Source organism: Oncorhynchus kisutch, linkage group LG29, assembly GCF_002021735.2.
Source record: "Oncorhynchus kisutch isolate 150728-3 linkage group LG29, Okis_V2, whole genome shotgun sequence".
Taxonomy (NCBI): Eukaryota; Metazoa; Chordata; class Actinopteri; order Salmoniformes; family Salmonidae; genus Oncorhynchus; species Oncorhynchus kisutch.
The window spans coordinates 22,339,888-22,363,164 of NC_034202.2; the positions used below are offsets into that span (position 1 = coordinate 22,339,888).

The 23,277-nt window shown below is 43.5% G+C and overlaps 1 protein-coding gene across 5 annotated transcripts in view; it reads left to right on the forward strand.

Annotated features, from left to right (window-relative positions):
* Positions 1–23,277, forward strand: part of LOC109873607 (nuclear pore complex protein Nup214) — a 66,230-nt gene that overhangs the window by 9,513 nt on the left and 33,440 nt on the right. For all 5 annotated transcript variants that reach the window (XM_031809200.1, XM_031809201.1, XM_031809196.1 and 2 more), the window contains exons 6-24: positions 56–119; positions 259–362; positions 519–625; positions 789–855; positions 1,403–1,529; positions 2,615–2,773; positions 2,943–3,417; positions 3,528–3,667; positions 5,876–5,958; positions 6,058–6,141; positions 8,177–8,326; positions 8,552–8,710; positions 8,936–9,042; positions 9,182–9,373; positions 12,452–12,534; positions 12,622–12,705; positions 12,796–13,092; positions 13,341–13,508; positions 14,235–14,343. In XM_031809200.1, coding sequence (XP_031665060.1) covers positions 56–119; positions 259–362; positions 519–625; positions 789–855; positions 1,403–1,529; positions 2,615–2,773; positions 2,943–3,417; positions 3,528–3,667; positions 5,876–5,958; positions 6,058–6,141; positions 8,177–8,326; positions 8,552–8,710; positions 8,936–9,042; positions 9,182–9,373; positions 12,452–12,534; positions 12,622–12,705; positions 12,796–13,092; positions 13,341–13,508; positions 14,235–14,343 — 2,759 coding nt within the window. The remainder of the gene's footprint in view (positions 1–55; positions 120–258; positions 363–518; positions 626–788; positions 856–1,402; positions 1,530–2,614; positions 2,774–2,942; positions 3,418–3,527; positions 3,668–5,875; positions 5,959–6,057; positions 6,142–8,176; positions 8,327–8,551; positions 8,711–8,935; positions 9,043–9,181; positions 9,374–12,451; positions 12,535–12,621; positions 12,706–12,795; positions 13,093–13,340; positions 13,509–14,234; positions 14,344–23,277) is intronic.

Genomic DNA, 23,277 nt, shown 5'->3' on the forward strand with positions numbered 1-23,277 from the left:
TGTGTATGATGTAGTATACGCCCTGGTGTGACTCTGACTCTGCTCTCTTGAACAGGGGCTTCAGGAGAAGAAAGTGATCCCTTGCCCAAGCTTCTACAGCTCCGACAACCCTGTCAAAGGTAAACTGGACACAGATCCCGCTGGCCTGAAGCAATAAATCTCTTAGCCTTTTTAGACATTTTCAGTGCCTTTTATTCTCCGGCCAAATAACCAGAATCTCACAGATATGTTTTCTTTGTGTTGTCCTTTCTCTGTCAGTACTTGATGTGCAGTGGCTGAGTACGTTTGTGTTTGCTGTGGTGTATGCAGCAGCCGATGGCTGTCCAGAAACACCCCCTGAACTGGTGGTGATCTCCCTCCCTGTGAGTAGTACCGCTGCTCTGCCGTACAGCTGAATGATTAGAACATTTTGCAGTGTTTAATTGTTATAATATTACAAGGTTCATTTCACGCAGTGACAAATGTTTTCCTTCCTGATAGATTGTGACATTTTGACAATTAACATGTTGATCTGACAGACAAAGACCGAGAAGAGGGAGGAGAGGTACCTGAACTTCAACGACCCCGTCTACGGCACCTGCACAGAGAGACAGCTGCACTACTTCCTCAGCCACATAGAGGACTGGTGAGACGCTGCCCACTCTGTATTCTGCCCTGCCTGTGTACAGAACACTGCAAAAGCTAAAAAGCTCTTGTTTGTAGAAAGTTTGGTATAAGCTCTGTTCTGTTTTGAGGAACAACCGTGAGGTTGGTTAATCACATATACTCGTTGTTTCTCCTTTTTTCAGGGATGTTGTTCTTGCCGCCTCGGCAGCCTCCATTGAAGTCAGTGTCATCGCCAAGCAAGAAGATAAGGTAATATTTGGGGACCCGCTATTGGTTTGATTCTCACCTTGGGTCTTAGAAACTGTAGCAGGTCAATGTGGATTTCTCAACTTCAGATGTCTTTGTACACCACTTAGTCAGATCCACTAGGTACCTCCCACAAGCAAACATCACCTCAGCATCTTCTGATAAATTATTATAGAGTAGCAAAGCCTGGGTGCCATGTAGCCTAGCGGTTAAGAGCGTTGGGACATAACCGAAAAGTTGCTGGTTCGAATCCCCAAGCTGGCAAGGTGGAAAAATCTGCCGTTCTGCCCTTGAGTAAGGCCGTTAACCCCAAACAACAACTACTACCCGGGCGCAATGACTTGGACGTCGGTTAAAATAGCCCCCGCACCTATCTGATTAAGAGGGGTTGGGTTAAATGCGCAAGACACGCTTCGGTTTAATACATTCCGTTTTGCAACTGACTAGGTATCGCCTTTCCCTTCCCAAAGGCCAACTGATGTTGATCAAGTGAGCAACTGAGTGTCTATGTCATGTAACCTCTGCCATGTGCTGTTGTGGTGTTGTTCAGTCCAACTGGGAGCTGTGGCTGCTGGAGGATGCCAGTAGGGGAGAGCTGCCCGTTTCACAGAATAACGACGACACACTGCCTTTGGGCCTGGCCATCGTCTACACCAGCCAGCAGGAGATCCACATCAGTGAGTGGTTGCTGCTCTCTCCTCTTCCAACTTTCCACATTCTTCTATGACCCCATTCCAAACTGGTCACTTGATCCTTGCCCTGCATTAGGATTTGTAAATGTTTAAAGTAAGCTATTTGACAGACACTTCCGCCAACCTGCCATATTGTTACCAGTCCAGTTCGCCCAGATCTGAGAATGTAGACTACACTGGAAGCTTCAAGCAAAATAAGATGGTGAACCATTTGGAATCAGCTGATATGTTGGTCAACCATGGCAGGATCAGTGAATGTTGCACTTCAATTAGATGCATAGTTAAACTTTTTGTAATACACTGTGCAACGTTCATCTCCTCAGTAGCAGTTGGTAGGCAACGCTGGTTGGCGCAGTGTTTTTTTTGGGCAGCTGTGAGATGAAAAGTGATAAGCTACTGTCTCAGAATCTACTGTTTAAGGCAGTCAGACAGTCACATAGCACCGCTGATGTTGCTGTCTGGGCTACCCACTCAAAAGGACTCCACCAGCAAACCAAATCAGCAGTTTGTGCAGCATTTTGAAATGATTGTACTCTGATCAAACCTAAGTGAGACCTCAGCTGTATTGGAGAGAAAGAGCGAGGGAGAGATGGTGAGGCCCACGCTCATTAGAATGACTCAGACAAATGAAATTACAACAAACAGCATAGCCAGACAAGCATATCTGAGAATGTTGATGAGGTTTACCTTGAGCTTTCCAAACTTTTGTTTTCTCTATAGAGAGCAGTCTCAGGCACACTCATTATTTGTCTCATCACACTGGCCTTAGTGATGGTGCTCTGGGATTTGTTTCTTATTAAGACCTTAAGGTCTCTTAACTCACACAGAAATATAGCCCTTCCTATGCTCTGTCCTTGTACTTATCTCAGCTTTGTGTGGGTGTGCATCTGCCTCGAGAGCTTTAGTGTGTTTGACCATGTGGGTGTTTGTGTGCCTTTCAATGGCTGTGGGTTTGCTTTTGTATTGAAGTCTGTGTGTTTATGCCTGTGTGTTTCTCTCTGACTACCCATAGTTGTACTGCGCTTCTCGTTGGCCCTCTAACATAACTATCACCTCAACTGTCGTTACAGCCGATGAGAAGACTCTTCCCCCGGTGCCCACTCTGCTGCTTCTGTCTACAGACGGAGTGTTGTGCCCCTTTTCACTGCTCAACCTTAACCCTGGGGCCAAGCAGCTGGTCGCTGCCCCCACCAACCTGGCTCTGGACGGAGAGAGACTGCCCCCTGCGGGTCTGGAGGAACTTTTTCATATTTACAAATAGTTGTATTTATTTTATGTCTCACTGGAGACATTTGTCTTATGATACTTGCTATACCTATACTACTAACATACTGTGGAGTACTTATAATAGTGTTGTGATATAGCCCACTAAAATCAGCGCTCTCCTCTGCTTTGCAGGTTCTGCAGCCCCCCCGCCCCCTTACCCAACCCCTCTCGCATCAACCCTGGGGTCATTCCCTCCTCTCCGCCCCCCCTTGTCCCCCACGCAGACTCCCCCTGCCTCCCTGTTCACCACCACAGCCCCTTCCCCAGCTCCAGTCTCCTCATCCGGCTTCTCATTCTCCATGCCCCCTTCCTCCTCCACTGCTCCTCCCGCCTTGTCCCTCGGGGGCTACACGGCCTTCAGCGCGGCCCCAGCCTCGGGCACCTCCGCTGGCTTCTCCTTCGCCTCCAAGCCTCTGACTGATACCCCCGCCGCAGCCTCCTCCTTCTCCTTCAGTGCCCCCAAGCCTCCAGTGGTGGAATCTACTCCAGAACCCTCCCCCACTCCGACGCCCACCCCCCAGCGCCTGGCCACCGCCTCCCCTATCACGGTTTTCCGAGGTACCCCCGAGCCAGCCACTCCCGCTGTGAAGATGAACCTCAGTGACAGGTGAGAGGAGAGTTTGATATAACTTGCTGAATAACTTTTACTGTGTTCGCATATCTCTTAGATGCGAGCTGGCTGACTTGGCTAGATATATTTATGTTTCTGTTCCTCAGGTTCCTGGCAGTGGAGACCCCTGCTCCAGCTGCAGTTACAGCCTCCCTACCCTTCTCCTTCACCCCCAAACCTGCATTCTTTGAGCCCACCAGCCAGCCCGCCCCGCTGCCCATTGTCACCAGGCCCACAGCCATGCCAGGTAATGAGAATGATGAGCTTTACAGCATTATTCATACATATTTATATGAATGGCTTTGATAAAATAATAACATTTTAATTTGTATACCAACATTAGCATATTTGTCAAATCAAATCAAATGTTATTTGTCACATACACAAGCAGATGTTAATGCGAGCGTAGCGAAATGCTTGTGCTTCTAGTTCCGACCATGCAGTAATATCTAACAAGTAATCTAACAATTTCACAACAACTACCTTATACACACAAGTGTAAAGGAATGAATAAGAATATGTACATAAAAATATATGAATGAGTGATGGCTGAACGGCATAGGCAAGATGCACTAGATGGTATAGAATACAGTATATACATATGAGATGAGTAATGTAGACTATGTAAACATTATATAAAGTGGCATTGTTTAAAGTGGCTAGTGATACATTTATTACATCAATTTTTCCATTATTAAAATGGCTAGAGTTGAGTCAGTATGTTGGCAGCAGCCACTCAATGTTAGTGATGGCTGTTTAACAGTCTGATGGCCTTGAGATAGAAGCTGTTTTTCAGTCTCTCGGTCCCCGCTTTGATGCACCTGTACTGACCTCACCTTCTGGATGATGGCGGGGTGAACAGGCAGTGGCTCAGGTGGTTGTTGTCCTGGAGGGCAGGTAGTTTGCCCCCGGTGGTGTGTTGTGCAGACCACAATACCCTCTGGAGAGCCTTACGGTTATGGGCGGAGCAGTTGCCGTACCAGGCGGCGATACAGCCCGACAGGATGCTCTCGATTGTGCATCTGTAGAAGTTTGAGTGTTTTTGGTGACAAGCCGAATTGTGTGGGTGGACCATTTCAGTTTGTCCGTGATGTGTACGCCGAGGAACTTAACCCTTCCACCCTCTCCACTACTGTCCCGTCGATGTGGATAGGGGGACGCTCCCTCTGCTGTTTCCTGAAGTCCACAATCATCTCCTTTGTTTTGTTTACATTGAGTGTGAGGTTATTTTCCTGACACCACACTCAGAGGGCCCTCACCTCCTCCCTGTAGGCCGTCACGTTGTTTTTGGTAATCAAGCCTACCACTATAGTGTCGTCTGCAAACTTGATGATTGAGTTGGAGGCGTGCATGGCCATGCAGTTGTGGGTGAACAGGGAGTACAGGAGAGGGCTGAGAACGCACCCTTGTGGGGCCCCAGTGTTGAGGATCAGCGAGTTTGGAGGGTACTATGGTGTTAAATGCTGAGCTATAGTCGAGGAACAGCATTCTTACATAGATATTCCTCTTGTCCAGATGGGTTAGGGCAGCGTGATTGCATTGTCTGTGGACCTATTGGGGTGGTAAGCAAATTGGAGTGGGTCTAGGGTGTCAGGTAGGGTGGGGGCGATATGGTCCTTGGTCCATATCAGGTCCTTGGTCCTGAGAACGCACCCTTGTGGGGCCCCAGTGTTGAGGATCAGCGAGTTTGGAGGGTACTATGGTGTTAAATACTGAGCTATAGTCGAGGAACAGCATTCTTACATAGATATTCCTCTTGTCCAGATGGGTTAGGGCAGCGTGATTGCGATTGCATTGTCTGTGGACCTATTGGGGTGGAAAGCAAATTGGAGTGGGTCTAGGGTGTCAGGTAGGGTGGGGGTGATATGGTCCTTGACTCGTCTCTCAAAGCACTTCATGGTGATGGAAGTGAGTACTACGGGGCGGTAGTCATTTAGCTCAGTTACCTTAGCTTTCTTGGGAACAGGAACAGTGGTGGCCCTCTTGAATCATGTGGGAACAGCAGACTGGGATAAGGTTTGAGTATGTCTGTAAACACACCAGCCAGCTGGTCTGCGCATGCGCTGAGGACGCGGCTGGGGATGCCGTCTGGGCCTGCAGCCTTGCGAGGGTTTTACTCGCGTTGGCTGCAGTGAAGGAGAGCCCGCTGGTTTTGGTAGTGGGCCGTGTCAGTGGCACTGTTTTGTCCTCAAAGCGAGCAAAAAAGTTGTTTAGTCTGTCTGGGAGCAAGACATCGTGGTTGGCGATGGGGCTGGTTTTCTTTTGTAGTCTGTGATTGACTGTAGACCCTGCCACATACCTCTCGTGTCTGAGCCGTTGAATAGTGACTCTACTTTGTCTCTATACTGACGCTTAGCTTGTTTGATTGCCTTGCGGAGGGAATAGCTACACTGTTTGTATTCAGTCATGTTGTAGTTTGGTTTGTGATCCTTTATCTTTTCTGTCTCATCCCCAGTTCGCCCAGTCCAAACCAGTACACCCCCCATCGTTGCACAAAAACCTGCCCCAGCCACCCAGACAAGTGCACCCACTCCACAGGTATTAAATCATCAGCCTTCTCGGGTATTAGGCCAATCCATTTCTTGTAGTACCGGTCATAATAGTAGAGACAAAATCTGTCTGTGTTCCCTCCTGTAGGCAGCACTGAGTGTGAAGGCCCTGGAGAGACAGCTGCAGCAGAGGAAGGACTCGGACCCAGTCATGGCTGGAATACTGGAGGAGGTAACAGATTAATCTAATGGTCTTTCTCTTAAAGCTGTAATCTGCACACGTGAAACAGCACCACTGTTCGTCCCAGCGTCTTTGTTATTGTTTTGTTTGGTTGATGAAACAGAGGCGAGGAGTGTCCGGCATTGTGATTTTAAAAAATATATATATACAGTACCAGTCAAAAGTTTGGACACACCTACTCATTCAAGGGTTTTTCTTCATTTTTAGTATTTTCTACATTGTAGAATAATAGTGAAGACATCAAAACTATGAAATAAAACCCATAAAAACAAATCCAAATATATTTTAGTTTCTTCAAAGTAGCCACCCTTTGCGTTGATGACAGCTTTGCACACTCTTGGCATTCTCTCAACCAGCTTCATGAGGAATGTATTTCCAACAGTCTTGAAGGAGCTCCCACATATGCTGAGCACTTGTCGGCTGCTTTTCCTTCACTTCTCGGTCTCTCATCCCAAACCATCTCAGTTGGGTTGAGGTCGGGTAAATGTCCCACTAAGCGCAAACCAGATGGGATGGTATATTGCTGCAGAATGTTGTGGTAGCCTTGCTGGTTAAGTGTGCCTTGAATTATAAAAAATCACTGACAGTGTCACAAGCAAAACACCATCACCTCAATGCGGTGGGAACCATACATGCGGAGATCATCCGTTTACCTACTCTGCGTCTCATAAAGACACGGTGGTTAGAACCAAAAATCTCCAATTTGATCTCATCAGACCAAAGGGCAGATTTCCACTTGTCTAATGTCCATTGCTCGTGTTTTTTGGCCCAAGCAAGTCTCTTCTTCTTATTGGTGTCCTTTAGTAGTGGTTTCTTTGCAGCAATTTGACCATGAAGGCCTGATTCACGCAGTCTCCTCTGAATAGTTGATGTTGAGATGTCTCTTACTTGAACTCTGAAGCATTTGTTTGGGCTGCAATCTGAGGCTGGTAACTCTAATGAACTTATGCTCTGCAGCAGAGGTAACTCTGGGTCTTTCTTTCCTGTGGCGGTCCTCATGAGAGACAGTTTCATCATAGCGCCTGACGGTTTTTTCAACTGCTCTTGAAGAAACTTTGAAAGTTCTTGAAGTTTTCCACATTGACTGACCTTCATGTAATGATGGACTGTCATTTCTCTTTGCTTATTTGATCTGTTCTTGCAATAATATGGACTTGGTCTTTTACCAAACAGGGCTATCTTCTGTCTACTACCCCTACCATGTCACAACACAACTGATTGGCTCAAACGCATTAAGAACATATTAACTTTAGCAAGGCACACCTGTTAATTGAAATGCATTCCAGGTGACTACCTCATGAAGCTGGTTGAGAGAATGCCAAGAGTGTGCAAAGCTGTCACCAAGGCAAAGGGGTGGCTACTAATCTCAAATATAAAATATATTTTGATTTGTTTTAACGCTTTCTTTGGTTACTACATGATTCCATATGTGTTGTTTAATAGTGTTGAAGTCTAAACTATTATTCTACAATGTCAAAAATGTACAAAATGGTTCTGTATAGAAGGAAGTATGTGGCCACCCCTTCAAATTAGTGGATTTGGCTATTTCAGCCACACCCGTTGCTGACAGGTGTATAAAATCTCCATAGACAAACAATGGCAGTAGAATGGCCTTACCTAGTTTTGATGTCTTCACTATTATTCTACAATGTAGAAAATAGTAAAAATGTATAAAAACCCTTGAATCGGTAGGTTTGTTCAAACTTGACTGGTACTGTATATTCTGGTGTTCTGTTGCGTGTGCAATGATGGCCATTGTTTAAAGTAACTTCTTTGTTGTTATAATATTCCAAATGGGCGTAGCTGTTTCACCAAGTAAGGATTCCAGATTTAAACTACTGCTATTTAATTACTTTCTAATTGTATTACTTAATGCTGTTTGTTGTCATAACCTCACATAATCACTGTAGTTAACCCACAAAGGAATCGAAGCCACCACTTGGCTATTTCCAGCACCATGCTCCAATCATTTTACAGTAAGTATATTGTCCTCATGGTAGCTTCATGCTGATTGTGTTCCTCTCAGATTGGCCATTTCCAGAAGGAGCTGGCTGACCTGAAGGCACGCAGCCACAAGGCAGACTTTAGAGTGGGCACCATAGAGGAGATGAAGGAGCTGAGGAAAGAGTCTAAAGATCTCCACGTCTTCACCTTGGAGATAAAAGAAACCACTGAGGTACGAACTGAATTTGATTAGATTGTATTATTAAAATGAGAGGTAAAGCCAGTCTGAATCAGGACATGAAGCTTGGTGAAGTTGCCATTGTTAATGTATCCAGTTGTGTCCAATTCAAAATAACACACAACAAACTGGTACCACACACACTACAACCTCCTAAAGACATAGACCCTTTCTATCCCTCATAGGCTCTGACCATGTGTGTGTTCTTGTTCTCCCCAGTCTCTCCATGGGGACATCAGTACTCTGAAAACCACCATGCTGGAGGGCTTTGCCGGTGCAGAGGACGCCAAGGCCATGAGTGAGCTCAACAGAGACAGAGGCTACCTGCAGCTGCTGTACAAGAAACCACTGGACCCACGCAGTGAAGACCAACTCAAGGTAAGCCTGGGGGGGAGGAGGATGATTGCTCTATACATTATGGGAGGATGAGATGGATGGTTGGGTGTGTAAAGGGAACTTCCATGATTCATCAGAGTGGATGTTTTAGAAATGGCAAAGGCAAAACACTATTGAACAAGATGACCCATGTTAAACAGTTTTTCGTACAGCAGACTTTGTTTTGTTGGGTGTTAATTTCCTCGTTGTTTTTTTCCCCTTAACCAGGAGATCCGCAGGCTGTACCAGTATGTGAAGTTTGCTGTGGAGGATGTGAACGACGTGTTGGACCTGGAGTGGGAGAAACATCTGGAGAAGAAGAAGAAGAAACAGAAGTGAGTGAGAAAAAGAAAATAGATCACTTACATTTTTGACCTGTAATTAATTTCCTATAACGATTTTCTCATTATCATTCATTGTATGTTAAATGTTTCCTTTCTAACCAATTCCCTCTGTGACTCCTGTCTCTCCCAGACACATGATTGTCCCAGAAAGGGAGGCTCTGTTCACGGCCCTGGCCAACAACCTGGACATCATCAACCAGCAGAAGCAGAGACTGGACACACTGGTCAAAGACCTCCATGCCCTGCGGCTCTACAACAAGACTGCAGCCTGGAGTACTCCTGGCCCCACCCAGCCCGCTGCAGCCACCCCCACAGAACAGGGGTATGTACAAGGGTGTATACCTGAAATACAATGGCCAGATATGTAGCAGCACGAGGATGTTTTTGGTCTGTTTAGTTTTTTATATGTCAAATGTTCATTGGGGCATGTGTGTGTTGCAAATAATGATGCACAGTGGATTAAAAATGAAGTAGGCTATCAGTCCTCATGAACTCAGTTCTCATGCTGCCAAACATACTAGAGGTCGACCGATTAATCGGAATGGCCAATTTATTTCGGGCCGATTTCAAGTTTTCATAACAATCGGAAATCGGTATTTTTGGACACTGATTTTTTTTAAATATATATATTTTACACCTTTATTTAACTAGGCAAGTCAGTTAAGAACACATTCTTATTTTCAATGACGGCCTAGTAACGGTGGGTTAACTGCCTTGTTCAGGGACAGCACGACAAATTTTTACCTTGTCAGCTCAAGGATTCAATCTTGCAACCTTACGGTTAACTAGTCCAACGCTCTAACCACCTGCCTCTCATTGCACTCCACGAGGAGCCTGCCTGTTACGCGAATGCAGTAAGAAGCCAAGGTAAGTTGCTAGCTAGCATTAAACTTATCTTATAAAAAACAATCAATCAATCATAATCACTAGTTAACTACACATGGTTGATGAAATTACTAGTTTATCTAGTGTGTCCTGCGTTGCATATAATCGATGCGGTGCGCATTCGCGAAAAAGGACTGTCGTTGTTCCAACGTGTACCTAAACATAAACATCAATGCCTTTCTTAAAATCAATACACAAGTATATATTTTTAAACCTGCATATTTAGTTAATATTGCCTGCTAACATTAATTTCTTTGTCACTTCTCTTGCAACGGAGTCAGGGTATATGCAGCAGTTTGGGCCGCCTGGCTCGTTGTGAACTGTGTGAAGACTATTTCTTCCTAACAAAGACAGCCAACTTCGCCAAACGGGGGATGATTTAACAAAAGCGCATTTGCGAAAAAAGCACAATCGTTGCACGACTGTACCTAACCATAAACATCAATGACTTTCTTAAAATCAATACACAGAAGTATATATTTTTAAACCTGCATATTTAGCTAAAAGAAATCCAGGTTAGCAGGCAATATTAACCAGGTGAAATTGTGTCTCTTCTCTTGCGTTCATTGCATGCAGAGTCAGGGTATATGCAACAGTTTGGGCTGTCTGGCTCGTTGCAAACTAATTTGCCAGAATGTTATGTAATTATGACATAACATTGAAGGTTGTGCAATGTAACAGGAATATTTAGACTTATGGATGCCACCCATTAGATAAAATACGTAACTGTTCCATATTTCACTGAAAAAATAAATGTTTTGTTTTCGAGATGATAGTTTACGGATTTGACCATATTAATGACCTACGGCGCGTATTTCTGTGTGTTATTATGTTATAATTAAGTCTATGATTTGATAGAGCAGTCTGACTGAGCGATGGTAGGCACCAGCAGGCTCGTAAGCATTCATTCAAACAGCAATTTTGTGCGTTTTCCAGCAGCTCTTCGCAATGCTTCAAGCATTGTGCTGTTTATGACTTCAAGCCTATCAACTCCCGAGATTAGGCTGGTGTAATCGATGTGAAATGGCTAGCTAGTTAGCGGGGTGCGCGCTAATAGCGTTTCAAATGTCACTTGCTCTGAGACTTGGAGTAGTTGTTCCCCTTGCTCTGCATGGGTAACACTGCTTCGAGGGTGGCTGTTGTCGTTGTGTTCCTGGTTCGAGCCCAGGTAGGAGTGAGGAGAGGGATGGAAGCTATACTGTTACACTGGCTATAGTAAAGTGCCTATAAGAACATCCAATAGTCAAATGAAATACAAATGGTATAGAGAAATAGTCCTATAATAACTACAACCTAAAACTTCTTACCTGGGAATATTGAAGACTCATGTTAAAAGGAACCACCAGCTTTCATATGTACTTATGTTCTGAGCAAGGAACTTAAACGTTAGCTTTCTTACATGGCACATATTGCACTTTTACTTTCTTCTCCAACACTTTGTTTTTGCATTATTTAAACCAAATTGAATATATTCAATTAATGTATTATATTAAGTTAAAATAAGTGTTCATTCAGTATTGTAACAATGACAATTGCAACAAATAAATAAAACAAATCGATCCGATTAATCAGTATCTGCTTTTTTTGGTTCTCCAATAATCGGTATCGGCATTGAAAAATCATAATCGGTCGACCTCTAAAACATACCCTAGTAAAACTGACTATCCTACCGATCCTTGACTTTGGCGATGTCATATACAAAATGGACTCCAACACTCTACTCAGCAAATTGGATGCAGTTTATCACAGTGCCATCCGTTTTGTCCCAAAAGCCCCATATACTACCCACCACTGCGACCTGTATGCTCTCGTTGGCTGGTCCTTGCTACATATTCGTCGCCAAACCCACTGGCTACAGGTCATCTATAAGTCTTTGCTAGGTAAAGCCCTGCCTTATCTCAGCTCACTGGTCACAATAGAAGCACCCACCCGTAGCACACGGTCCAGCAGGTATATTTCACTGGTCATCCCCAAAGCCAACACCTACTTTGGCTGCCTTTCCTTCCAGTTCTCTGCTGCCAATGACTGGAACGAATTGCAAAAATCACTGAAGTTGGAGACTTATATCTCCCTCACTAACTTTAAGCGTTAGCTATCAGAGCAGCTTACCGATCGCTGCAGCTGTACACAGCCCATCTGTAAATAGCCCATCCAACCAACTACATAACTCATCCCCATATTTGTTTTTGTTTTTCTGCTCTTTTGCACACAAGTATTTCTACTTGCACATCCTCATCTGCACATATATCACTCCAGTGTAAATTGATCAATTGTAATTACTTTGCCACTATTGGCCTATTTATTGCCTTACCTCTTTACTTCATTTGCACACAGTATACAGATGTTTCTATTGTGTTATTGACTGTACATTTGTTTATCCCATGAGTACCTGTTGTTTTTGTCGCACTGTTTTGCTTTATCTTGGCCAGGTCGCAGTTGTAAATGAGAATTTGTTCTCAACTGGCCTACCTGGTTATATAAAGGTGAAATAAAAAAATAGTTTTGTGTTTAATAGTTTGGACAACGAGCTGGAGAGTTTGAGAGATGCACTCCTGAAAGCCAGTCTAGACACCATTCCTAAGACCTTAAAGTCTTCAGGTAAAGTACTTTCCAACCCGTGTATCACTGTGTTAACTATTGTTCTTGAGTGATGTAAATGTATTATGATTCTTTCCACTTCTTCAGCCAAGATGTCTCCAGTGAAGCAGTCTCAATTGCGTAACTTCCTCTCCAAGAGGCAGACACCACCAGTCCGCTCCACTGCTCCAGGTACTCCCAACACACAAAACATAGTGAGCAGTGCAGTGTAAGTAATGTGTGGAATGTACTTCTCCTGAATGGTTCCATCTTTTACCCCAGCCAACCTGTTCCGCTCGGCCTTCCTCTCTCCCAATTACTACGAGGATCTGGACGATGTGAGCTCCACCTCCTCCCTGTCTCAGGCCCTTGACCCAGACTACTCCCACTGTTTTGAGGAGGAACTGGAGCCCGAGCCTGCCCCCCTCCCCGTGCTGCCCACCTCTATGCCCCGCCACCCCACGGTGGTACGCACCCCTTCCATAGCCCCAGGGTTTGGTGCCATCCAGTCCACTCCTTTCAGCAAGGTGCACCAGGGCCTGGGCATGGGCCTGGGACTCAGCCCCATCCTAAGCACAGGTAGGAAACTCCATTGACTTTTTAGTTTACCTTTATTTAACCAGGTTGGTCAGATAACAAGAGGTTCTAAAACTTTGCTGTTGTACTATGTAGTTTGTATTGCATGTTTTATCTTCTAGTAACAACCATCAGGACAGAGAGGGGACAGCCAACCATATGACAATGTGCTGTTCAATGTGGTTTTCAGAGAGCTGGTCTGTTGTACAGTAAGTTATCAAATGTACTAACATCTTTAGCGATTTTTCTAGTTCCAACCAATAAGATCAACATGGGAGGTGCGGACAGTACGGCACTAGCCACTAAGACGGTGAAGCACGGAGCCCCTCCCACTGAGAAGGCCACACCCGTCCCCCTCCCTGCCCAACAGGCTGCTGCTAAAGCTGCTTTCCTCAGGCAAATGGCTAATCAGAAAACAGGTAGGCGGGGCTGGACATTTGTAGAGGTTGCAAATAATGGAAAGTGTAATGCCTTTGTGACTGTTTTTCTGTCACTGTAACTCCCATACAACGTTGCATTTACCTAGTAAAAATCTATCAATGTTTCATTTTCTGCTCCGCACAGGACATGGGACCTGTTTCCGTATTGTTCGACCATATTATGCTCTTTTAACCTCAGTAGTATAACTTGCTAGATTGTTAATTTTTCAATCTGGGAAGAAGCTTTCATTGGTGGACTCGCTACACTGAAAACAGTTTGACAATCCAATGTATTGACCAGCAGAGCTTTAGTGACCGGTAAAGCTTTTCTGCTCACCATCTGTCTTCATGCCATATTCATACTCTGACACCATGGGGAGACAAAGACCAGGATCACTGGTGAACTGACAACCCCATGGTTTTACGATGCAGAATTATGGTTGATAAAACTTTAGTCAACAAATTCAATTATCTAAACAGTACTTTTAATCAATTAGGCCTATTCATGGTAGTATACGTCTGTGTGTCAGTAACCCAACATAACGTGACATTTAGTACTGTTAGATGCACACAATTATGCTATTATTGTGGATAGTCAGATTAATATAATAGTTTGAGTAAAATGTTTGCATCCTTTGCAAGAATAGCAACATGCTTTTGCATGTATTTTATCACTTTTGTGTAATGATGATGATCATTTGATTTTTCTCCTTTGTGGACAACCAGTGGTCAGTTCCTCTCTGGCAGAGTCTACCCTGAAGACCGTTCCCCAGGTGGTCAACGTCCAGGAGCTCAAGGACAAAGGACCTTCACTGCCTGTATCCACTGTGATCAAGTAAGTCTTCATCTTTATTACCATCTCTCTTCATCAGGGCTTTACCTGGAGCCTACTTTCAACAATGCTCGGCACCTTTTCTGATTGCAGTTCCCAAAACATAAAATATATGCACATAGACAAGACATTATATTTAAAAAAATATATATGTAGATAAGAAATGTGACAAAGTAAATACATTTCTCGTGATTAGGAGCACGGCTGAAGGATTCCTATCTCATACCACTACAATATTACAATAATTGGATGATTCCAATCTTACTCACCATTACTGTACACAGAACCTACAGTCCACATAAATACTGTACACAGCAGCTTTCTTGTGTGTGTTTCTGTTTGTCTAAGTTAAAGTCCTGTGCACTGCAGTGTTGGGTCTGCTGACAGTGCTGTGTCCCTCACAGAGTCCCTTAGGGTCTGCCACAGTGAATCTGTTTCTCTTTTTTTAAACAACTCAAGTCACGGAAATACGTCTTCCTTAGTCTAATAAGCATAACGTGTATTTTTTTGAGTTTGAGCGATGCAGGGTCTTCCGATTGGCCAGGCTTTAAAATGAGGTCACGGTAGAGGAAGAGAGGGGTAGAGGGAGAGAATCGTTATTTTAGCTTGGTGAGGCATGTTTACAGTGACTCGCTGAGGCAGAAAGATACAGCCACATACAAATAGGGGCAATGAAAAGAACGTGGTGAGCGAGTGTGCCATATACAGTACACAAAAACATACTGTGAAATATTTCCCCTGGTCCAGCACATAGACGGTCATAGCACTAGACTGGCGCTGCATGGGGGGGGCTGTGTATGTGGGGGATGGGCATACACGTGGGCAATGGACCATGATATAAAGTATGTGTGTGAGAGCGTGTGCGCGGGGGGGTGTATTAGCCTATGCCGTTTGTCTATGCGTGTGGCTGCAATATGTGTGGTTTGGGATCTTTTGTGCGAGTCCCATCACAGCTGGCATATCCCTGGCCTCTAGTCCATATGCTGGGGGCCACAATAGCACAAGGCACAGCACTGCCATTCATTCTCTCTCTCTCTCTCTCTCTCTCTCTGTCTGTCTGTCTGTGTGTGTTAGGTCTGACATTTAAAACCTCGCCCCTCGTCTCCCTTATCAGGACAAGATGACCAGCAATAAATTGATCAATTAATCTGAGAGCACAAATGCACACAGAATTGAGCAATCATAAAACGCAAGGGTGAAATAAACAACCGTAGGACACCCAGGTTGTAACGCTAATGGGGTATATGTGAAGGGCATTGGTGTATAGACTAGACTAAAGCATGATATTGAACCCTTAAGATCAACACACACAAAAAGACATCAAGTATTTTTATGTGAATATGTCTGGAGACTGAAAGCATTAAAGAGATTCTCTGGTACTTTTGTATACTTTTTAGCCAGTAGTTCTGCTGTGTGTGCATCTTGCTATCTGTCACTCAAATAGCGAGGGGCTGAAGTTCATTGGCTATAAATCGAATTGCTAGGGGGCTGGCCCAGGGAAAATGGCACATAAGTTTCCAGAAAAAGTAACTTTCAAACTGGATTTTGTGGCTAATTGAGGTAACACAGTAGTACTGCTCATAGATTATGCATATACAGTGGGGCAAAAAAGTATTTAGTCAGCCACCAATTGTGCAAGTTCTCCCACTTAAAAAGATGAGAGAGGCCTGTAATTTTCATCATAGGTACACCTCAACTATGACAGACAAAATGAGAAGAAAAAAAAACAGAATCACATTGTAGGATTTTTAATGAATTTATTTGCAAATTATGATGGAAAATAAGTATTTGGTCAATAACAAAAGTTTATCTCAATACTTTGTTATATACCCTTTGTTGGCAATGACAGAGGTCAAATGTTTTCTGTAAGTCTTCATAAGGTTTTCACACACTGTTGCTGGTATTTTGGCCCATTCCTCCATGCAGATATCCTCTAGAGCAGTGATGTTTTGGGGCTGTTGCTGGGCAACACGTACTTTCAACTCCCTCCAAAGATTTTCTATGGGGTTGAGATCTGGAGACTGGCTAGGCCACTCCAGGACCTTGAAATGCTTCTTACGAAGCCACTCCTTTGTTGCCCGGGCGGTGTGTTTGGGATCATTGTCATGCTGAAAGACCCAGCCACGTTTCATCTTCAATGCCCTTGCTGATGGAAGGAGGTTTTCACTCAAAATCTTACGATACATGGCCCCATTCATTCTTTCCTTTACACGGATCAGTCGTCCTGGTCCCTTTGCAGAAAAACAGCCCCAAAGCATGATGTTTCCACCCCCATGCTTCACAGTAGGTATGGTGTTCTTTGGATGCAACTCTGCATTCTTTGTCCTCCAAACACGACGAGTTAAGTTTTTACCAAAAAGTTATATTTTGGTTTCATCTGACCATATGCTCTCTAGCAAACTTCAGACGGGCCTGGACATGTACTGGCTTAAGGAGGGGGACACGTCTGGCACTGCAGGATTTGAGTCCCTGGCGGCGTAGTGTGTTACTGATGGTAGGCTTTGTTACTTTGGTCCCAGCTCTGCAGGTCAGCAGAGAGGTCCCCCCATGTGGTTCTGGGATTTTTGCTCACCGTTCTTGTGATCATTTTGACCCCACGGGGTGAGATCTTGCGTGGAGCCCCAGATCGAGGAAGATTATCAGTAGTCTTGTATGTCTTCAATTTCCTAATAATTGCTCCCACAGTTGGTTTCTTCAAACCAAGCTGCTTACCTATTGCAGATTCAGTCTTCCCAGCCTGGTGCAGGTCTACAATTTTGTTTCTGGTGTCCTTTGACAGCTCTTTGTTCTTGGCCATAGTGGAGTTTGGAGTATGACTGTTTGAGGTTGTGGACAGGTGTCTTTTATACAGATAACAAGTTCAAACAGGTGCCATTAATACAGGTAACGAGTGGAGGACAGAGGAGCCTCTTAAAGAAGAAGTTACAGGTCTGTGAGAGCCAGAAATCTTGCTTGTTTGTTGGTGACCAAATACTTATTTTCCACCATAATTTGCAAATAAATTCATTAAAAATCCTACAATGTGATTTTCTGGAGAAAAAAATTCTCATTTTGTCTGTCATAGTTGAAGTGTACCTATGATGAAGATTACAGGCCTCTCATCTTTTTAAGTGGGAGAACTTGCACAATTGGTGGCTGACTAAATACTTTTTTGCCCCACTGTATGAAGTACACATTGACACATTCAGCCCAAAGCGGGAGGTTTAAAAACAATTTTCAGTAGTCACCAAAGTTCCAGAGCATGTAACCAGCTGTTTTTGAGGTTGGATTGGCAAGATCAAGACCCTCCAAACATGCTTAGAGAAGCATTCATACAACAGTCCTAGATTTCTACCAACCATAAGCCTGTCACATGCTTCCCAGTGGAAACAGTTTGCGCACAAATTATGGAAGTGTTCGGACTTTTTGCGTTCGTCAGGTTTCTTTAGGCTGTTCAGGCACACACTTTTTCCTTTTAAAGGGAGTATTGGAGGAACAGACGTTTGTGTCGCCTTCTGCTAAGATCAAACCGAACCTACTATGCGGGCGCCTTTAGAGCCTAGAATGACGGTTAGATGGCTGACATCCTGACCTTGTGACTTAAAGAGTCAGATGGAACGCTGCTAATTAAAGACTTAACGTTGCTCAATAATATGAGATGTGTATTAGAGCTTTGAGGTCACACACACATACGCACACTTCCCAAAAAGTACATACATTGGATGCACACACAGACTCCCGCTTGCGTGAGTGTGCTAAATTTTTTACCTCTTGTGTCACTGCAATTGCTGATATAAATGGCTGTTGATGACAGCTGTGCATGTCATTTGTCAATGCCAGAGGGACTGAGCGGTGCAAGGTTGGACAGAGTGGACAGATGTTGGCAGCTGGGTGCAGGCTACTGATGGGGGATAAATAGTTACCTATCGGGATATTATTTTTGATGATGTATCGTTTTGATATCGCAATATTATTTTTATGTTAGTTGTACCTGCAGCAAAACTCCAGTATTTTTTCCTTCATAGTGTTGTTCTCCATCTTTTTAAATTGGGAGCAAATTTGCTTTCAGCACTTTTATTTCCATGACTGATCAAAACTCGTTTCCTCATGCTCTCGCATGTCCCTCTGTAGCAGACATACGGTGAGCAATATGTTTGGAACATTGAATCGCAATAAAAAATCACCGTATCGAATCACATTACATATAGAATCGTGAGAATCGCAGTACATATCGTATCTGCACTTAAGTATTGTAATATCTTGAAGCCCCTGGCAATTCCCAGCCCTAGTACAGGCCTGTGTCCCTGTTGTCATAATGACAGAGAGAGAATGTCACTCCCCAATGTCACAGCACATTCAGACTGGAGGGCGGAGGAGGACCTTCAATTTGTACCGTCAGCAGTTTCTGTTTTCATTATAATTGTTCTTGGGGGACGGAGCAGTTGAAAGTGCATTTTATGCTTCTGAAGTGTAGATAACGAATAAACCCACAAATGTTCTACTCTTTGTAGACAGTAACTGGTATTTGGGAATGAAATAGTTTGAATAAATTGATTTATTCAGACGACTCCTTACATTTTGATTACATTTAAGACTGTCAAATGCACATTAGCCATCATCCTTGTCTAGGGAGATCTTCTTTGTCTCTTACTTTGACCCTGCTCTCTATTTTTCACCACAGCATCAAGCTACATCACCCATGGCTAATAGTCACCTATAAGCAGGTTATTACTTCCCAGAAGAGCTGTACGCAGGAACAGCCATTTACTAATCCCATGTCCCCAGCCTGTCCTGTCTTTACTGCAGTAGTGGTGTTGTCCTGCCCCAGCTACGGTGTGTAACTGGGGACATAGTATAGATTATCAGAGCTGCTGCTGCCAGCCAGATGCCAAGAGCCACTGTGACCTTTCACTTGATGGCGTGCCAAAGTCCGGATGGAGAATGGGATTTGGTGTATGGGGGAAAACCTAACCGCAGCAGTAGTTGTGTGAGAGAAAACACTATCTCTCTCTCCTCTGTCCTCTGCTCTCCCATTCCTTTCCTGTATTTCTCTTTCTTGTTACTACATCTGTCATCTCATGCCCTTTTACTTACTCTCTCACACACACACACACGACTGACAAAATGTATCTTACTTATACATGCCAGTCATGGTCTTTTGAGCAGAGCACCTCCAAGCATATAACCAGCTGTAGCTTCCTATCCTTCCTATTAAGATTTACGTTGATTAATTCATTTCATTTTATCCGTGGGTGGTCTTTTAATTTCAAGCTTCAGTGCCTGTGTGATAGAGTTACAGTGTACTATGTTCCAATTAACAGCAGGAACATTGCACTGGAGTTGGGTGGCCACTGGTGCCTGGCCTAGCCTGGCTGGCAGTGTCAAAGCCGGCTGACTTGTAAACCTGGGCTGATTCATAGCAGTGCTTGTAAATGTGTGTTTCTGTTGGTGCCAGGTTACGCTGTGTGCGTGTGTAGGGCTGGCTCAGTTACCATGTAACCGACTGTTATGGATGAAGACCGTCATGGGGCGGCAGGTAGCCTAGTGGTTAGAGCACCGAAAGGTTGCTGGATCGAATCCCCGAGCTGACAAGGTAAAAATCTGTCGTTCTGCCCCTGAACAAGGCAGTTGTTCCCCTGTAGGCTGTCATTGTACATAATAATTTGTTCATAGCTGACTTTCCTAGTTAAATAAAGGTTTTTAAAAAATGAATAACTGTCATAAAAAAAAGTGTGTTTATTAATATTTCCTGGGAATGAACAGCTGACGCGTGTGTCTGCTTGACTTATAGCACCTAGGAAAGAGCAGGCGACAGCAGAGCTCTCTCTCATCTGAGTTAATCCACTGCTAAGGCCTGCCCATGCAACTTTGATGGAGAGACACTGAATTATTCAGTGGGTGTGGCTGACCCAAGGCAAGCCGCAGGGGGAGCGGTCAACACCCAGGTGCTGCTCACCAAACTGACATGTTTTTAACTATGGATGCGTTGTAGCATGGAGAAACAACTCCTAGCCGCGGCCTTTGCAGATCTGAAATAATTAGTTGGGTGTAAGCAAAATGGAGGAGTCTCCAATAAAAACCTGCCATCACCATTTTGCTTACACCTATCTAATCCTTACCGTGCTTGGAGTAATTCTGAATTATTGCACGCTTCACTGTTGGTTAACTACTTATCTACTCGTGTTCCATTGCACCGTACTGCCACAGATGGAAGAAGGAGCCAAATGTCTCACAGGATGTAGAAATCTGAAACACCTGTTTAGTCTAGTGGTGTGAAGTGAGAGAAGATTGAACTAGATGAAACTTGGCTGACTTTCTGCAAATTTTCTCATTGATGAAACATTCAATTTCAATTCAGGTTTCTGTTCCCAAAACTAGAATCTATTAAGAAGAGTGCACCATGTTTTGTAGACTTGACCCATTGCCAAAGTTTTAAAAAATGGTTTTGTTTAGGAGTGTATGGGTGAATTGAGTTATTGGATAACGGAAATATGCTAAAACGCACCAATATGATCTCGCTAGCTTGTGCTTTGGCAATGCCCACCACCTTGCTTGTTTTGCGCACTATGCTTAATTTGCTCCCATTGAAAACGACACCAGTGACAGATCTTGAGTTAGTTACCATTAGAGTTCGACCGATTAATTTGGGCCGATTTCAAGTTTTCATAACAATCGGAAATCGTTATTTTTCCGATGCCGATTTGGGCAATTTTATTTTTTTATATATAGATAGATATATATATATATATATATTTTTACACCTTTTATTTAACTAGGCAAGTCAGTTAAGAACACATTCTTATTTTCAATGACGGCCTAGGTACAGTGGGTTAACTGCCTTATTCAGGGGCAGAACGACAGATTTTTACCTTGTCAGCTCGGGGATTCAATCTTGCAACCTTTACAGTTACTGGCCCAATGCTCTAACCACTAGCTAGCATTAACCTTATCTTATAAAAAATGATCAATAATACTCACTAGTTAACTACACATGGTTGATGATATTACTGGTTTATCTAGTGTGTCCTGCGTTGCATATAATCGATGCGGTGCGCATTCGCGAAAAAGGACTGTCGTTGCTCCAACATGTACCTAACCATAAACATCAATGCCTTTCTTAAAATCAATACACAGAAGTATATATTTTTAAACCTGCATATTTAGCTAAAATAAATCTGGGTTAGCAGGCAATAGCAGGCAATATTAACCAGGTGAAATTGTGTCACTTCTCTGGTGGCTGTTGTCAATGTGTTCCTGGTTCGAGCCCAGGTAGGAGCGAGGAGAGGGAAGGAAGCTGTACTGTTACACTGGCAATAGTAAAGTGGCTATAAGAACATCCAATAGTCAAAGGTATATGAAATACAAATGGTATAGAGAGAAATAGTCCTATAATTCCAATAATAACTACAACCTAAAACTTCTTACCTGGGAATATTGAAGACTCATGTTAAAAGGAACCACCAGCTTTCATATGTTCTTATGTTCTGAGCAAGGAACTTAAACGTTAGCTTTCTTACATGGCACATATTGCACTTTTACTTTCTTCTCCAACACTTTGTTTTTGCATTATTTAAACCAAATTTAACATGTTTCATTATTTATTTGAGGCTAAATTGATTTTATTGATGTATTATATTAAGTTAAATTAAGTGTTCATTCAATATTGTTGTAATTGTCATTATTACAAATAAATAAAAAACAATCGGCCGATTTAATCGGCATCGGCTTTTTTGGGCCTCCAATAATCGGTATCGGTGTTGAGAAATCATAATCGGTCGACCTCTAGTTACCAGTATCTTTCGCACTGCCTGATGAGAGAGCTTATCCCTGGAAGGGACCCTGTTGGCAATGGGATTTCACTCGCTTTTCTTGGCCTGACTTGGGCATGCTTGAGTGAGTGTGGGCTTCAAGATGACAGCATTGGCACCCCACAGTTCAAACTCATCACCATGTGATTAAACTTTGTCAGAAGATCAGCTGTCACTTTACACTACACATCCTCCTCTGTCTGTAACCTCACTGGCTATACGTCTATAGCGGATGATCCAGGATCTATTAGCGTTTAGATTGCATATCTGTCAAGCCTGTTCAGTGTGTCTGTCTTGTTTAGTGCTTAGGCTATTTCCTCCACAGACACACACACACACAGTCCTTTGCTTGTGTGTCTATTGATCCATGCGGGCTCCCCAGGGTGACGTGGTGCTCATACTGATGCAGCACTGAGACGGCCATGAGGAAAGCGGCTGATGAGCTGAGTGATCATCCCCAGCTCTGCCACCTGCTCTTCTCTGTCTCTGCGTCTCTCTCTAAATAGTTACAATGCAACTTCAGTTAACATGGAATTCTGAAGGCAATTTAGTTCTTAAAATGACAAGGCAATGCATTCTTGGAGACAGTAGATATTTTACAAAATAAATTATGTATTTCAAAATAACCAGAGTAAAGCAATGAATGTACAGGTTGATGTGATGGCAAAATGATGTACTAATGTGATAAGCTACAGAATCAGAGTCAGACAGGGAATAGAGATTAGAGGGCCTAAGATCAAACAAACAGTTATTCTTTATATTTCAGAATGAAACAAGGCAGGCAGGAGAATAGGATAGATAGGATAGGAGAAATATAGATAGTAATGATAAAAGTAACAGATACAGGTTACACACACATGAAAATATAGGTGGAATAGCATTCCTCATGAAGCTGGTTGAGAGAATGCCATGAGTGTGCAAAGCTGTCATCAAGGAAAAGGGTGGCTACTTTGAACAATCTCAACAACAATTGACACAGGAGGAGTGCTAATCCCACACACAAATTCTAATGGTGTGAAAAGTCTGACTTCAAGTTGACTACAAGGACTATACACTATAGAGCTTTACCACAAAGATTAGAATACACAACCAAGACAATTGTTTATGGCTAACCAATAGTAACTAATATACTATTTAACGGTTATCTGAA